Below are 18,074 nucleotides of genomic sequence, written 5' to 3' on the forward strand. Positions count from 1 at the left end.
CGGGTGCAAGACACGACACAGATGCAATGCAGACATAGACTCCTCGAGGGAAAACATCTGTCCTCCCCCAACTGTTCGTGCTTTTCGTAAAAAGCTTCATTGAACCCATCTTTATTCTTGTGCTTGCGTTCTTACACGTATTTTCTTACTCAATTCGGATTTCCTCCTTAGCCTACGGGATGCCCCCTTACTGATGCACCCGTCACCCATCATGTGACGCATCAGGGGCACTCGTAACCCGGCCCTTTTCACCGAACTTACGGAAACTCCTTCGCGATGTTTACCGTCACCCATCAAATGACACATCAGAGTTGTCCGTTTCTGATGGCAGTTCCTGTAGCTACAATCTTTTTAACAATTCTTAGTGCACATAATAAAATATCCTAAAAAAAGAGATTTAATCATTATAAATAAGAAAATAGTCCAATAAGCAACACTTGGCGCCTCTTTCGGTATTTCTTTATATTGCATCAACACAATACAAGCCGATACTCCACGCTCTGCACCTTCTCCCAAAAATGTACCAAAGAATGAGCCCATGGCCTCATATTTAAAGGCCCTAGGCCCAAAACCAGTTTACATAAAAAGCCTTAAAGTCAAAATGTTGCTAATTGGACTATTTTCTTATGATTAATCTTTTCTTTTTATGATATTTTATTATGTACACTAAGAACTGTTAAAAGATTGTAGCTACAGGAACTGCCATCAGGAACGGACAACTCTGATGTGTCATTTGATGGGTGACGGTAAACATCGCGAAGGAGTTTCCGTAAGTTCGGTGAAAAGGGCCGGGTTACGAGTGCCCCTGATGCATCACATGATGGGTGACGGGTGCATCAGTAAGGGGGCATCCCGTAGGCCAAGGAGGAAATCCGAACTGAGTAAGAAAGTACGCGTAAGAACGCAAGCACAAGAATAAAGATGGGTTCAATAACGCTTTTTACGAAAAGCAGGAACAGTTGCGGGAGGACAGATGTTTTCCCGCGAGGAGTCTGTGTCTGCATTGCATCTGTGTCGTGTCATGCACCCGGGGACGCCTGGAATGTCCGTGTCGCATTGTTTTCACTAACTGAGTGAGTTTTAAAGTTTGAACAGGTTCACACTTTATTTTATTAAGTGACCGGTCACTTTTAAGTGACCGGCCCCTTTATTAATAAAATAAAGCAAGCAAGGCTCCTAATAAAAAAAGCCAGCGCTAAAACTAAGGCAGGGGGCTGAATTGCGATCTTTCTCTCTCCTCTCTCTAGAAAACACGATTTTCTCTCTCCTCTCTCTAGGAGCGCCAAGCTCTGTTTTTGGACCCCTATTCCTGCCAGGTGTCAGACCCTATATAAGGGTAGCCAGCGTTTCAGTTTGAGAGGGCCGGAAGCAGCAGAAAAGCACTAGTGCTAGGATTCTGGAGCAAAGACTGGCGACAGAATTTTGCAAGTGTTCGCGTGACGACTGAGTACGGAGGTCGATTCTCCTAGCAAGGAGCGACAGGTATAAGATGTTGATACGCATTGAGAATTGTTGCTCTGTGTGGTTTGTTTTGCAGGAAACTCCCGTCTCACGGGAAGAAGGCCCTTCACGGGAAGTACGGCTTCACGCCTAAGTCCCTTACGGGAAAGTACGGCTTCATGCCTAAGTCCCTTACGGGAAAGTACGGCTTCGCGCCTAAGTCCCTTACGGGAAGGAACGGCCTTGTGCCCAAGCCCTTTACGGGGAAGCACGACCTTCGGGTCAAGATTACAGAACGGAGGGGTTTCCTCGGGTTCTCGTGCTTGTATAAGAATTCTCCCTGAATAAAAGAATACTCTTAACGGGGGGGGGGGACCAGCCCATCTTCTAGTTCCCAATACTGTGTCGATCTTCTCCCTTCCCTCATGTTTTCAAAGTATAATAATTTTCAGATTTTCTAAGTGCTCGTGTACGCTCCCGTTTTGTGACAGTGGTATCAGAGCTCGGACTCCTCTCTTTCTCTGCAAAGAAGGACGATTCCGGGAAGAACGGGAAGAACCATGTCGAGCCAAGGGAGAAGCGTTGAAGAGGAGCTTCAACAAGTGCAAGCTCAGCTTGCGGAGTTGCAACAAATCTTACTGTTGCCAGACGTCCAAAAGCTTTTGGGCGGAATGAAGAAAACGAATGGAACTGATGCAACCAAGCATCCAGACAACATTGTTGGCGTGAGACCACAAGAGGCAAGAGAAGAAGAACGTGCCGAGGTGCACAAAGGATCTACGGATCGGAATGAAGGGCCTACTTCAAGGAAAGGCCAGGAAAAAGCGCTCTCTTTGCTAAACGAGAGCAAGGCATCTCTATCTCATCTCCATCTTACTCTCCTGATTATACTTCTACTTCTCGATCATCTCGTCAGAAGAAGGAAGCCGCTACTACTGCCACTACCCTACATCAACCTAAAGATAAGCATGGTCGCAAGTCTCAACATCGCATGAGAGTCTTCAAATTGGGCGACAAGGACATCAAGTTCGAAACTTACAACGGACGGAGAGACATCTCCAAAGCACTGTCCTTCATCAGACAGTTTGAAGTGGCCTTTACCAATGGGCACTTCACAAAAAAATCCAAATTACGCCATGTGGGGATGCACCTCAAGGAAACGGCAAGTAATTGGTGGTTAGCCAAGATTCTGGAAGGTTCTCAGGCCAGAACTTGGAAGAGCTTCAAATCTGAATTTTATGAACAATTTCTTTCGCTCGACTTCGAGCAAGACATACAGAAGGAATGGGACTGGCTTGCCCAGAAGGAACATGAAAGAGTAACGACTTATGTGGACAAGTATTGGTCGGTTCTTCTGAAGGTCACTCCCTTCATGAAGATTGCCGACGAGGAAAAGAAAAGAAAGTTCGAAGCGGGTCTCCAACCAAAGCTTCGAAAGAGTATGAAGGTGTATCCGCATGATACTCTTCAAAGGATGATGGAGTCAGCAATCATCGCTGAGGATTTGCACTCTACTGGGACGCCCAGAAAGATGGAGCATAGCACTTACCGTGCAAGACAAAGAGGGGTCTACGATGACCATGGGAGCCAAGGAAGAAAACGTCCTCCATCTAGGGACGATGATCATTCTAAGAAGCCAGAGGGCACTGGCAAGCGAACTAAGTACCTTTCTCCTACTCAACTTCAAACTTTCAGAGAGGAAGGAAGATGCTTCTACTGTGGCGAGAAAGGACATATGAAACCGGATTGCCCGCTAAAGCAACAACGGCAAGAACAAGCCTCTACGAGGCAAGAGAAAGCAAGGAAGGAACCCGCACCACCAAGTTCGAACTCAATCCCAGATGTTCAAGGAAACAAAGAATCTGAGAAAGGGAAGCGTCAACTTCTGAAGGGTTGGGGTCCTTTGAACAACCAACGAGTACTGATTCTTTATGATCCAAGATCCACGGATAACTTCATCTCCCTGGATATTGCGGAACGATTGTGCCTCACACCGGCTCAGCTTGGCACACCGGTTACATCCGGATCGGCATTCGAGGGGTTGACAACCAACTCCCGTGCAAGGACAGCTCAATCTTCAGATTGGCGAGTACAAGGACCGCGAATCATTTTTGATGGCACCCATCGAGGGATGTGATATCATCTTGGGTATGCCATCGCACTTTCACATGACACCTATTCCCGATTATGTGGAAAAGACCCTCACATTTGATCATGGGGGTAAGAAAATAAAGATTCAAGCTGATGCAGGAGATTGGCAATTCCCAATTGTAAGCCATATCTCCATTAAGAAAGAAATGAAGAAGTGTGTTTCTGCTTACTTGATTTTTGCAAAGGATAAAACTAGTAGGGACTCTCTCTCTAGTCTGGAAATTAAGCGTTTTCAATTTATTGAAAAGTACAAGGATTGTTTCACGGAAACACTTCCTTACGAACTCCCTCCAGTACGCTCGTAAGATCACCGCATAGATCTCATACCGGGTAGCTCGCCTCCCAATCAACCCCCTTATTGGGTAAGTCTTGCTCAGCAAGAGTAAATTTTGAAGCAAGTCAACAAGCTTCTAGAGAAAGGGCTAGTACGGCCTAGTGCTTCACCCTACTACTCTCCAGTTCTACTGGTGCAGAAGAAAGATGGCACGTTTCGAATGTGCATAGACTATCGGTCTTTAAACAACATCACAATCAAGAATCGCTTTCCGATCCCTCGGATTGATGATATACTTGATAAGTTGCAAGGCGAAAGTATCTTTAGTCGCATAGACTTAAAGAGTGGGTATCATCAAATACGGATCGCCCCTCAGGATGTCCATAAGACTGCTTTCCGCACAACCTTTGGACTATATGAATTTTTGGTAATGCCTTTCGGCTTGACCAATGCTCCTGCGACGTTCAATCGCATGATGGACCGCATTTTCAGCCCCTATCGAGCTTTTACGGGAGTATTCTTTGACGACATACTCATCTTCTCTAAGTCAGAAGAGGAACATCGAAAGCACTTGGACTTAGTGTTTCAAGAATTACGAAAGCATGAGTTGCATGTGACTGCAAAGAAGAGCGAGTTCTTTCTCTCTGAGATACACTATCTCGGCCATATAGTCTCTCACAATCAAGTGAGTATGGATCCTGCCATGATCCGAGTGGTAGAAGATTGGCCTATTCCCACTACGGTACATGATGTACGTAGCTTCCTGGGATTATGTTCATACTATCGAAGGTTTGTCCGAGGATTTGCTCATGTAGCAAGACCCCTTCATGATTTGACAAAGAAGAAGATTCCTGTCACATGGGGATCGAGACAACAAGGAGCTTTTGATCAGCTCAAGTACTTGCTAAGCCATGGACCTATTTTGATAGTGCCTGACTTAAGGAAACCATTTGAGGTTCCCTGCGATGCTTCAGGCGATTGCATCGGAGCAATGATAAACCAAGAAGGCCATGCAGTGGCCTACGAAAGCAGACGGCTTAAGGATGCAGAGTTGCATGCATCAATCTACGAAAAGGAACTCACGGCTGTGATTCACGCCTTATCCAACTGGAAGCACTATCTTTTAGGAGCGGATTTTGTGATCAAGACTGATCAGCAGAGTTTGCGGTATTTTCTTACGCAAAGGAAACTATCTGAGAAGCAGATGAGGTGGGCAAACTTTTTGTCTATGTTTCACTTCCAGATCCTTCACACGGCTGGGAGTAAGAATGTAGTCGCAGACGCACTGTCTAGGCGGCCAAGGGTGAACGCTATCACTTCGGTGTATCACCAAGAATTAGAAGCACTACCGGATTTGTATCCGAATGATCCAGACTTCTCCACCATTTGGGGAAAGCTACATCGTGGAGAGAATGAGTTTCCCTATTCCATTCGGGACGGTTATCTCTACCACCATCAGGCCATATGTGTGGCGGAACCATTAAGAAAGAAGATCATGGATGAAGCACACGCTTCGCCTTATGCGGGTCATCGAGGTATTCTCCCTACGACCTTAGCAATGGAAAGATATTTCTTTTGGCCTAGCCTTAAAGCAGACATTGATAAGTATGTCAAGGAATGCTTGGTTTGCCAAAAAGTGAAGTATGATCGGCATAAGACGCCTGGGTTGCTACAACCTTTGCCTGTGCCTAATGAACCTTGGGAAAGTATTGCCATGGACTTCATCATGGACCTCCCTAGAACTCAGACTGGAAATGACGCGATCTGGACCATTGTGGACAGGTTTAGCAAGCAAGCACAATTTATACTAGTCAAGAAAACGATAAAAGCAGATCATATGGCTAGGGTCTTTCTAGCACAGATCTTTAAGCATCATGGAATGCCTAAGTCTATTGTGAGCAATCGAGATCCTCGCATGACAGGAAATTTTTGGCGTGCCTTGATGGATAATCTTGGTACAAAGCTGAATTTCTCATCTGCCTACCATCCTCAAACGGACGGGCAAAGTGAGATAGCCAACTCCACAGTATTGGATATGTTAAAAGCTTATGTGTCAGACCGGCAATCTGACTGGGAGAAATATTTGCCTCTTGTCGAGTATGCGTATAACAATACCATACACTCATCGACGGGGAAAGCACCTTTTGAGATTCTCTATGGTAAGCCTTTGCTTTCACCGATCCTTTTAACTAAGGATAAGATCTTTGCAACAGATGAGTTTGTCCGGGATTTGGACACCGCCTACGGGCAAGTGAGGAGAGCTATTCTACGCTCTCAGGAAAAGCATAAGAAAGCTGCAGACAAGCACAGCAGGAATCTAGACTTAACAGTCGGACAGTTAGTCTTACTCAAGTTTGAGAAGGCAAGACTTAAGAAACAAGCGTCTCATAAGGGGAAAGTGGTAAAACTTTCTACCCGATATTATGGGCCGTTTAAGATCACTGAGCGAGTGAATGTTGTCGCTTTCGGATTAGAGCTACCGCCTAATTGGAAGATCCATAATGCTTTCCATGTCAGTTTACTCCGGCCGTATGTGGGACCGCCTCCAAGCCAGCCTAGTGCTAAGGAACCTCCTGAGGTTGAGGAAACATAAGAAATACTCCAACCGGAGCAGATAGTAAGTCATCAGGAGCGACCTCTCAAATCCGGAAAGATAACACGGAAGTATTTGGTTAAGTTTAAGAACTACTCGAATCTAGATGCTCAGTGGATGACGCAGGAGGAATTAGCAGCTTATCCCGAGATACTGGAGGTATATGTCCAAGCACTACAGTTGAGGTCAACTGTTTAGAAGCCAGATGGATGTTGCTAATTGGACTATTTTCTTATAATTAATCTTTTCTTTTTATGATATTTTATTATGTGCACTAAGAACTGTTAAAAGATTGTAGCTACACGAACTGCCATCAAGAACGGACAACTCTGATGTGTCATTTGATGGGTGACGGTAAACATCGCGAAGGAGTTTCCGTAAGTTCGGTGGAAAGGGCCGGGTTACGAGTGCCCCTGATGCGTCACATGATGGGTGACGGGTGCATCAATAAGGGGGCATCCCATAGGCCAAGGAGGAAATCCGAACTAAGTAAGAAAGTACGCGTAAGAACACAAGCACAAGAATAAAGATGGGTTCAATGACGCTTTTTACGAAAAGCAGGAACAGTCGCGGGAGGACAGATGTTTTCCCGCAAGGAGTCTGTGTCTGCATTGCATCTGTGTCGTGTCCTGCACCCGGGGACGCCTGGAATGTGTCCGTGTAGCATTGTTTTCACTAAATGAGTGAGTTTTAAAGTTTGAACAAGTTCACACTTTATTTTATATAGTGACCGCTCACTTTTAAGTGATCGGCCCCTTTATTAATAAAATAAAGCAAGCAAGGCTCCTAATAAAAAAAGCCAGCGCTAAAACTAAGGCAGGGGGCTGAATTGCTCTCGCTCTCTCTCTCTCTCTCTCTCTCTCTCTCTCTCTCTCTCTCTCTCTCTCTCTCTCTCTCTCTCTCTCTCTCTCTCTCTCTCTCTCTCTCTCTCTCTCTCTCTCTCTCTCTCTCTCTCTCTCTCTAGAAAACGCGGTTTTCTCTCTCCTCTCTCTAGGAGCACCAAGCTCTGTTTTTGGACCCCTATTCCTGCCGGGTGTCAGACCCTATAAAAGGGTAGCCAGTGTTTCAGTTTGAGAGGGCCGGAAGCAGCAGAAAAGCACTAGCGCTAGGATTCTGGAGCAGAGACTGGCGACAGAATTTTGCAAGTGTTCGCGTGACGACTGAGTACGGAGGTCGATTCTCCTAGCAAGGAGCGACAGGTATAAGGTGTTGATATGCATTGAGAATTGTTGCTCTGTGTGGTTTGTTTTGCAGGAAACTCTCGTCTCACGGGAAGGCCCTTCACGGGAAGTACGGCTTCACGCCTAAGTCCCTTACGAGAAAGTATGGCTTCACACCATACTCACAAGGGACGCATTCTGGGACCGGGAACGCGCGATGGGGGACGGGGCTCAAATGGATTTTTAGTGTAAAAAAGAGGGCGGGATGACAAGTGGGGACGGGAAGCCCGAAAAAGGGCGTCCCCTGTTACTATGCTTCACACCTAAGTCCCTTACGGGAAAGTACGGCTTCGCGCCTAAGTCCCTTACGAGAAGGAACGGCCTTGTGCCCAAGCCCTTTACGGGGAAGCACGACCTTCGGGTCTAAGATTACAGTACGGAGGGGTTTCCTCGGGTTCTCGTGCTTGTATAAGAATTCTCCCTGAATAAAAGAATACTCTTAACGGGGGGGGGGACCAGCCCATCTTCTGGTCCCCAATACTGTGTCGATCTTCTCCCTTCCCTCATGTTTTCAAAGAATTATAATTTTCAGATTTTCTAAGTGCTCGTGTACACTCCCGTTTTGTGACACAAAAGCATTTGGTACAAAAGCATCTTGTCCAAAAGCTGCCAGCGGAAATTATGAAAATCCGTACAGTCTGCCACGTCAATAGTCAATGTGAAACTCGAGATTCCGTACAGTCTACCACGTCAACAATCAACATGAAACGCGAGATCCCATACAGTTCGCCATGTCAACAGTCAACGTGAAACGCAAGATTCCGTACAATCTACCACGTCAACAAGCCAACACGAATTCTAGAGTTCTGTACAATTTGCCACGTCATCTTCTTCTACTATTTTTGCTTCTTAGGGTTTAGGCCCCTTAGCCGGTGATCTGCACAGTGGCTCCGTTCTTTAGTGGCTTGATACGTCAACAGTTAGTGACAAGGACACACTTCTACAGCCACCTATAGAGACCGAGGTGGGGGGAGACAGTCACAGCTTACAAACTTCTTTCAAAGAGCTACACCCCTCCCACTCCCAAACCCACTGAGGGGAGTGACTCTTCACTAGGCTGAGACGAACCGGGCTAGATGACGCCCATGTGCCACCAGAGGCCCAAACCCACGACTCCATCGCAAACCGATTGAGGAGATCCGAACACGAGTAGATCGAGCTGCTGATTTTGTCTTTTACGATAGACAAAGGACATTACCCACATGTATACTTGATTTGTCTCATAGGTTGACTTCGATCTCACATAGACATGAAAAAGCTTTCCTCTCTCTCCCTCTCTCTCTCTCTCTCTCTCTCTCTCTCTCTCTCTCTCTCTGGAAAAGCTTTCTTCTTTCAGGGGATGGGTTTGTGACTCGTTCGAACTACATGGACACTCATTTATCTCATGGTCTGCGATGTGCTATTGGTCAGATTTGCACATCCTCACACCAGCTGGAGATTGAGACGGGTAGATTCAGAGGGATACCACCAGAGTCTAGGATATGTCAACTATGCGGTAGAGAGCCAGAGACAGAGCTACACTACATATGCCACTGCATTGTGTATTATGAGATACGAGGGCGCTTCCATTGCTTATTCAGGGAGGGTTTTGGACCCCTAGATAGAGTCATGAGGTATCAAGACCAGAGATGCCTTGGCTTATATCTACTTGAGCTACACCGACATAGAGACAATCTGTTGGGGAGACATGGAGTACGACAGTCGCAGAGACAGATCACAGATTTCTTTGGATCGAGGGAGCCAAGAGACCAACCACCAGCACAGAGTTGTACCCGCATTCATACCAGAGGCACCCTCATTGACAGGGCGATTGAGCTCGAGAGATCGAGACAACCACGACCGAGACACAGGAGCACACTACATCGACGGAGACTCCAGCAGAGGATAAGAGGCATTCTAGCACGACACCCAGATTGTCATTGAGGGCCTATTCTACATTTTCACATCTCACATTTCACACTTCATTTCAGTTTTCATTTTTACTTTCAGTACTTTTTGTACTTGTACTTCAGACATTGTATTAGATTCACCACTTTGTATCTGATGGTCTCATAGGTCATTTTGGCCTTTTGAAGACGTTAATATATCATTTCATTTCATTTCTCTCTCTCTCTCTCTCTCTCTCTCTCTCTCTCTCTCTCTCTCTCTCTCTCTCTCTCTCTCTCTCTCTCTCTCTCTCTCTCTCTCTCTCTCTCTCTCTCTCTCTCTCTCTCTCTCTCTCTCTCTCTCTCTCTCTAGCGCGGGGCAGGAACCGGAAAGCCATCGCTAGGGCTTGTCTCGCTGCTCTCTCTCTCTCCAGAGGGGAGGTCGTCGCCATAGATACATCGCGTAGCTTTAGATTCCACGCGACTCTCTCTCTAGAGATCATGGCGGGCTGCTGAGCGCGCAGGGCTACAGAAATGCACGGAGAGCAGGTTGCGCAGGCTCTCTCTCCACCTTGAAACCCTAGGGTTCGCAGGCATAGTTACAGGGGACGGAGGGGACGGACCCTAGGGACGGGGGACGCCCGATTCCGGGACGGGGACGGGCGGGGACGGGTGGGGACGGACGGCAAAAGGGCTGCCAGGCTGGAACACAGGCAAAACGTCCCCGGGACGGCAGAGACCGACAGGAGACTTTTTTAAAAATTTGAAAAATTGATCATTTCTAGTGGCTTTTTCCTCTCCAATAGCCATATGTTTGAACTTTGAAGCACCCCAATGGCTATAAAAGCCACCCTTTGGTCCTCATTTCTCGATGTTTTATAAGCACATTTGCGTCTATATCACTCATGTTATTTGGTCTAATTAGTGTAAATTTGTGGTCAAAGTGATGCTCTATGTGTGTTGCATGTGTGTAGGTCAAAAAATGCCAAAACAAATCTTCTTCTTTTTTTGCCGTTCCGACCCCCGTCCCCGTTTCTTGACTTTTGCCATCCCGTCCCCGTCCCCGTCCCCATCCCCGACCCCGACCCGCCGTCCCATGTAACTATGTTCGCAGGTGCTTCCATAGCTTTGAACCGCTCTACAAGCTCCTCTACGAGTAGAAATACTTTCTACGCGTAGAAAGTCCTGTCTTACGCGCGCCCCGGCACCCCCTTGCATTTATCTACGCATAGAAAGTCCTCAGACCTCCTACGTTAAAGTTTGAAGACTTTTAAGTTTTAATTTAAACTTTTAAGTTTTAATTTAAACTTTTAAGTTTTGCCCTATTCTCAGTCCCTCACCCTAGTACCCTACCCTCTTTCTCTCTCTCCATAGGTAGCAAGGGTCGCCACATTTGTGGCTCGGGTTCCATGGATCCGCCTACCGACGGGGAATGGCCGGGTGTAGATAGCTACACCACCCCAAAAAAAACAACAGCTACATTTAAACGGAGAAACAAAGATACTGTACTATCACCAGGATCCTTACGAGTTGAGAAAACCTCCAGGATACATGATGAGCTAATGATGGAGAAGGTCCAAGTGATGCTCAAATCAGAGCTAAAGTATATGAGGGATGACATCAAGAAGGTAATGCACGCGAGCGCTGAGAGCTACAGAAACTCCATGTATGGACACATGATGAGAAAACTAAGGAGAGAGATCTGAGGGATATAGAATGAGGAAATTCAGATCTTGAAAAGGAAATTACGAAACCTAATCAAGGCCGAAGTAAATGTAACAGAATGCGTTATGCAAAAGAAAAACTCGATGAGGCAGTAGCAAGTTTTGAAGCATGGAGAACAAATATGGAAAAGCACATGGGGGAAAAAGATGCAATAATCGAGGAGCTAAAATGAGAACTTGCGGCTTACAAATCTGCAACTAAGGAGAAGGGAGACGACCAACCTTCGGTGCTGAAGGAGCTCGAGGACATGAAGGATCAGATGAAAGCTCTACGGGAAGGAGATGAACAGAAATCGAAAACGGCATCTTCATGGGCGGAACGTCTCTTTAAGACATAAGAAAAGGTTGATGAAGCAGAGAAATGGATTGAGGATGCGAAGAAAGGGAAGGCCCGGATGCCCGAGACCACACCTACCTCCACCATTATTAATATGACCATGACCATTGAGGAAGAGCAGAAAAGGAAGAATCGGGCTCTACATGTGCGGGTCACAGGAGTCAAAGACAAAGAGAATGTAGATGAAGAAGTGAAGGAACTGCTACAACGCATGGACATCACAAAGCCTACTCACACAAGTGCATGGAGAGTGGACAAGAAAGGAATCGATGAGAAGGGAAACGTAAGGGATAGGGCACTTATTCTTCGCTTCCCGAATATAGAAATAAGCAAAGAATTTCTAAAGAAGAGACCAACCCTTAAGAAAACTGGTATTTTCCTAAGAGATGACCTTACATTGGCACAAGTGGCACACATGCAGGAGCTGATGCCAGAGATCAGGGCAACAACAGAAAAGGGGAAAATCACCTATTATAGAGGAGGGAAAGTAGTGGTTCTGGAAAAGCGCTCATCATGACGGTGCGAGACCTATGGGGCGATGCTCCGAATAGTGGCGTGGAATTGTAATGGATCATATAGGCTAGATGTAGATGCCTTTGAAGACAGCTTTAGGGAAAGAGACATAGTTTTCTACTCAGAGACACACCAGATACCGGGACAGCTTATGCCACATGTCATAGGTTATTTATGGGAAACAGTTGGTCAACCAGACAAGAGATCTCTACGGGGTAGCCGAGGTTCAAGAGGAGCAGCAGTCTTATAGAAAGAGGAGCTGAAACCACTACTACAGATTATCAGGAAAGATGAGCAAGCAAGGTATATGTGGGTGAGAATGAGAGCTAAGACAGGTAGATTTCTATATATCGCTATATGCTACTTCCCTCCAAGTACATCAGTCTACTCCTCACCTAAAGGACAGTCCCCTTTCTCCAAGATTCATGCCAAGGATCTACTTTCAAAAGTCCTTGCTCGTCTGTTTAATCGGGTCATGTGTGAAGGATTACCTGAATCTTGGAAATTATCTACTATTGTACCTATTTTCAAGTCAGGGGATCCTATGATACCCGAGAACTACCGTACCATTATGGTAGGTCACACATTGACCCGACTGTACGCATCCATTCTTGAACAAAAATTGAGTAGATGGGCAGAGAATGAGGGCATAAGGGCAACAGGACAAGCTGGATTCATGAGGGGTTATTCCACTTTAGATCATATTCTTACGCCCAGAGCCATTATTGAGGAAGGAAGAGCAAGCGGGAGAAGGATGTATTGTTGCTTTGTGGATTTTCGGAAAGCTTTTGATACAGTACCAAGGGCCAGATTGATGCACAGGATGCAAGCGTTAGGGGTCCCCAAAGAGATTATTTGGGGGATCATGGCCTTATACGGGTCAGTAACTGGTTATGTACATACTCCAGAAGGGGATTCCGACATTGTTCATTCCACCGTTGGAGTAAAGCAGGGATGCCCACTGTCCCCTACTTTATTTGGTATGTACATAGATGAGGTATCAAATTACATTGATAGAGAGGGTGACAGAGGTGCTCAACTTGCAGGGTCATGGATCCCTTTGTTGTTGTATGCAGATGATATTGTATTGATAGCAGAATCACCAGATGGAATGCAGCGGCAGCTAGATGCATTACATAAATTCGCGGAGGACAGTGGAATGTCGGTAAACTTGGGTAAAACCAAAGTTATTGTGTTTAACACCACACCGCAGTGGGTTAGGAGATCGGCACCTACATTTGCATATGGCTAGGATACAGTAGAGTACACAGATGCATACACATACCTTGGTGTGGTATTTGCAGGACCGAAGTTTACTCTTAAGAAAGCAGCGGATGCTAGATTATCCAGAGCCTCTGCGGCCTTGGGAGGATTGGAGAGGATGTGTTCACAAGTGCAGTTTCAGGAACCACGAACAAAAGTTTGGCTCTTTGATACTGTGGTGGCTTCGGCTATGCTTTATGGGGTCCAAATTTGGGGACCATCTGTGGATCAGGATAATTGGGAGTCAATGGAGAGACCTTTGGTATCTATGATTTCCCGAATGATTAGAGCCAAGGCCTCAGTACCACATGCGATTACCCAAGCGGAACTAGTTGCCGCTCCGATAGAAATTGAAGCTCTTACCAGATCAGTGTCTTTTATACATGGTTTGTGGGATACAAATAATTGCCGATATACTAGACTGGCCCTCGAATCCTCTCGACAATTAGCATTGAAAGGGGATACATCATGCTGGTATGCGCAACTGTCCTCGTGGTTTCAGAGACACGGTTCAGTATGGAAAGAGTACCCCGCTTCGAATACTCTCTTGCAGCTCCATCACTTGCAATTACACGAACGGAGATTAATAAAATCATCCGTCACGATCTTATACAGTTGGATATTAAGAGGACATGGGTAGACCCTACACAAGAATTGGGCACGAAGATGGCCGGCTACATAGAAAACTTCCTACAGCTATCTGAAGATGGATTTGTGATTCGCCCGAGCTACATGGATACCCACCTGTCTCATGGTTTGAGATGTGCTATTGGTCAGATTCGTACATCCTCACATCACCTGGAAATTGAATTTGGCAGATTTAGGGGAATCGCCAAGTTATGCGGAATGGAGCCGGAGAAAGAATTACACTACATATGCCATTGCACCGTATACTATGAGATATGTGGGTGTTTCCATTGCCTATTTAAAGAAGGCTTTGGACCTCTAGATAGAATCATGCAATACCAAGATCAAAGATGCTTAGGCTTGTACCTACTGAAACTACATCGGCACATGGATAATCTATTGAGAAGACAAAGAGCACTACAGCCTCAGAGGCAGATCACAGATTTCTTCGGATCGAGAGAAGCAGGAGTGGAAGGAGAAGCAAGAGGCCAGCAGCCAGCACAAAGGAGTACCCACATTCATACCAAAGGCACCCTCATTGACAGGGCGATTGAGCTTAGGAAATCGAGACGACCACGACCAAGATGCAAAAGCACACTTCACCGGAGGAGACTACAACAAAGGATTAGAAGCATTCTAGCCAGACACCCAGAATGCTCCTAAGAAGTTTATTTAATACTTTGGATTTAGTTTTTCACATTTATTTTCACACTCTCACACTTAATACTTTAGTACTAAGGTACCCAAACATTGTAACAGATTCACCACTTTTGTATCAGTTTGGTCTCATAGGTCATTCTGGCCTTTTGAAGACGTTAATATAACATTTCATACTCTCTCTCTCTCTCTCTCTCTCTCTCTCTCTCTCTCTCTCTCTCTCTCTCTCTCTCTCTCTCTCTCTCTCTCTCTCTCTCTCTCTCTCTCTCTCTCTCTCTCTCTCTCTCTCCACAATTGCCTTCTATATGTATGTGGCATTGCAAGTGTTCTCTAGTGTCAAAGGATCTTTTCGGAGTCAAGTCGGATTGAAGTCGAGGTGTCCACCGGATCGGAGGCCAATCCATGTCTTCATTGCATCTTCCGCTGCCTATTCTAACAAGACTATCTTATTGTGTTTCTCATTCCTAGACACCTTCGACTCTTTACAGTTTTACCACAATTTTGCCCGATTCAATATTAGGCAACAAGCCTCTAAAACTTACGTGAAGAAGATCATTCAGCTTTGTGCAACATGAAACACCCGCAATGGCATGTCACAATGCATGTGTGCAATGCCTTTATTGAACGCCTATTAACAGCCCAGAGAATCTTCATGATTCCCCATGCATGAATGTAATACAACATACATTGGCTTGATTCTTGATGAAAGAAAGTAATGGTATGCTTTGGGAGTCTGTAAGCAACCTGAAAGAACTGAGTGTGATATCTATAGGCAAAAAGAACTAGGGGGAAGCAGACTCATTTCTGCGATGAGGATTAGAGTTAATCTAAAATTACTTCAAACCCATAAAATTAAGATAGAGTAGTCACAGAACATAAAGTAAATATTAGGACCAATTTTCTGTTAAGCAATGATCAGTTCTAGTATAATGCATGGTTATGGGATGGTATCTGCTTGTGCAAGCGTTCAGCCACCATGCAGCATTATGAAAGCAATTTCTGGTAAAGAAGTATGCATTATTGATGCATGAAAGAATGACAGAAAGAGAGTTTCACAGTGTTACCTCACAGTATCTGGCAAAGGAAATACTGTCCAGGTTCCAGCGATGGCTCAATGTGCGGTTTTCGTCATTTTCTTCTAGGCAATCCTCGTCCACTTCCTCTTGCAATTCAGGCAGGGGCATGAACCCGTATAGATTCTGCTTGATTTCGGCATCCCTCTCTTTCTTCTTCTCTACTCGCTGTGTCTGCAAAAGTGGTTTTCTTGTACTGGCAGATTCACAGCAGAGACATTCTCGCTTCGCACAGGACTTGACGTTGTTGGTAGTGCTTGGCTTGAGGTTTTCTGGTGCCACCACGGCTGTTAGATCTAGTGGCTGAACAACATTTGGGTGGGGTTTCTCAGACTCGGATCCACAGCCATGGAAGTTAGGGTTAGCCTCTCGCCTTGACTCGCGAATCTGCTTGCATATGCCTTGCATCTCTCTCTCTCTCTCTCTCTCTCTCTCTCTCTCTCTCTCTGCGCTCGGGCTACAGATTTTGCCGCGTACTTCGTCTTGCGGAGGAGACGTACCTTTTCAAGTTCAAATTCGAAATGCAGACGTTCACACACTCCTATGACCTGCCCAATTCCTTTTTCTTTCTTCTCTTTTCATGTGTGCTTGTGTGTGAATACAAAGAGAATTTCTTCTTAAGAGCATCGATGTTTTCCCAACAAGTGACACCTTCTTCGAGTTTGTCTTTCCCGTTGACTCGTACTTGACAACAAACATGAAGTCTTGTTCATAACTTATGAGAATCTATGATTTGATCAGGTTCATGAAGTAAAGTGGACGGCTCAATGAAATCAACCAAGATATCTTGATTAGCAACATTGTCGTTCAAATGAAAGCGTTGTCCCTCACAAACCACTTGCATAAAATATTGAATGTACACGAGAATTTGATGGAAGAGGTGATTTCAAGGCTATTTCGCCTACTCACTTGAGTATTTTAAATGGCCCAAAATATCTTCGAGATAACTAACGTTGTAGATCCAGTTTTCAAACTTTCTAATTGTCCAAGAGCCTTCAAAAGACTTCATCACCTTCCTTGAAATTAACCTAACGTCTCTTTTTAGTAGCATACTTTCTATAATGCTCTTGAGCTTGCCGAACATTTTGGCGAGCCGTCTATAACATATCCATAAGATTTTGAAGGAATTCCTTGATATATATTTTTGAAGGAATTCCTTGACATATAATGTTTTTATGTCATAAAATATAATATTTAACTTTACCAAATGATTTTCTCATATTAAACTGATCATTTAATATGGGAAGATAAAAGGGGAACAAGAGTTAGGATATAGATATGTGCTTTTAGACCTATCTCAACATGGGACCAAAAGGAGAAATGGTTGCATCTCAATAGGGGTCCAAAAGAAAACGGTCTACCAAAGAGCAATGTGCAATAAGTGCTTCTAAATTTACCTCAGTAAGGGACCAAGAGGAGAGATAGTTACATCTCATTTAAGGGTCCAAAAGGAGGTAGTCTATCAAAGAGCAACGTGCATCTAATGGAGCTAAAAGACCTTAGGGTTAGCTTCATTAAAGACCTCCAAAAGTTAGTGTTAAAAAGTCATTTGACCTTACGCAAGCTAGGACTAACCTCGAGGTAGGAATCATATCCAAGCATGAGATACTAAGATGTTTAAAGTGGTTGTGGGAACCTTGCCCAAAGCTTGAGGTGATTTTTATGTTTAAATGACTAAGGTTTTTGAAATGTTAAATTCAAAGATAAATTCTCAAGAGGCATGAACGTTTCCATGCTTGATTGACTAAGGTTTGAAGTATTCAATTTAAACCAAATGACTTAAGAAGCATACAAGACACATGCTTGAGACTAAGTGCTTAAAGTATTCATATCAAACCAAATGATTTAAAAAGCATAAAAGACACATGTTCAAAAAATTCTCCACATGTGGCTCTCATGATGTGCTTGAATCCTATTGGATAGGCTTTAAAGGGATCCAATGAGAATTTAGATGCATAATTAAGTTCTTTCTCTCAAAGAGGAAAAAGAGGACACATGTCCCCAATGAAATAATTAAATATTACTAGAGAGAGAGAGAGGTGTGGACCAAGCATGAGAGGGAGGTATACTCTCCCTCCCACACACACACACACACACACACACACATTCTCTCATTGTGTGGAGTGCAAAGTGCAAGAGCTCCATCTCCTTCTCCAAGCTTGTTGAGAATTGGAGAGCTTACACCAACACTCTTGGCTATGGAATGCAAATCCAACCAAGAGCCATCCTTCAATGCTTAAGCTTATCATCTTCTTCATCTTCATTACTATGCTATTATGTTATGCTAAGCAAGAAGAGTGATGATAAGTGAGACACTATTTCTTTCTCCTATGAATG

General features: G+C 44.8%; 1 protein-coding gene across 1 annotated transcript in view; it reads right to left on the minus strand.

The window, feature by feature from the left end:
• The window catches only part of LOC147459999 (uncharacterized), a 38,742-nt gene extending 22,479 nt beyond the window's left edge, over positions 1-16,263 (minus strand). Inside the window, exon 1 of the mRNA XM_086509939.1 lies at positions 15,729-16,263. Within this exon, the coding sequence (XP_086366065.1) occupies positions 15,729-16,145 (417 nt within the window). The 5' untranslated portion in view covers positions 16,146-16,263. The remainder of the gene's footprint in view (positions 1-15,728) is intronic.
• Between the last annotated feature and the right edge of the window lie 1,811 nt (positions 16,264-18,074).

Source organism: Adiantum capillus-veneris, chromosome 4 (genome assembly GCF_014529385.1).
Source record: "Adiantum capillus-veneris isolate H3 chromosome 4, ASM1452938v2, whole genome shotgun sequence".
Taxonomy (NCBI): Eukaryota; Viridiplantae; Streptophyta; class Polypodiopsida; order Polypodiales; family Pteridaceae; genus Adiantum; species Adiantum capillus-veneris.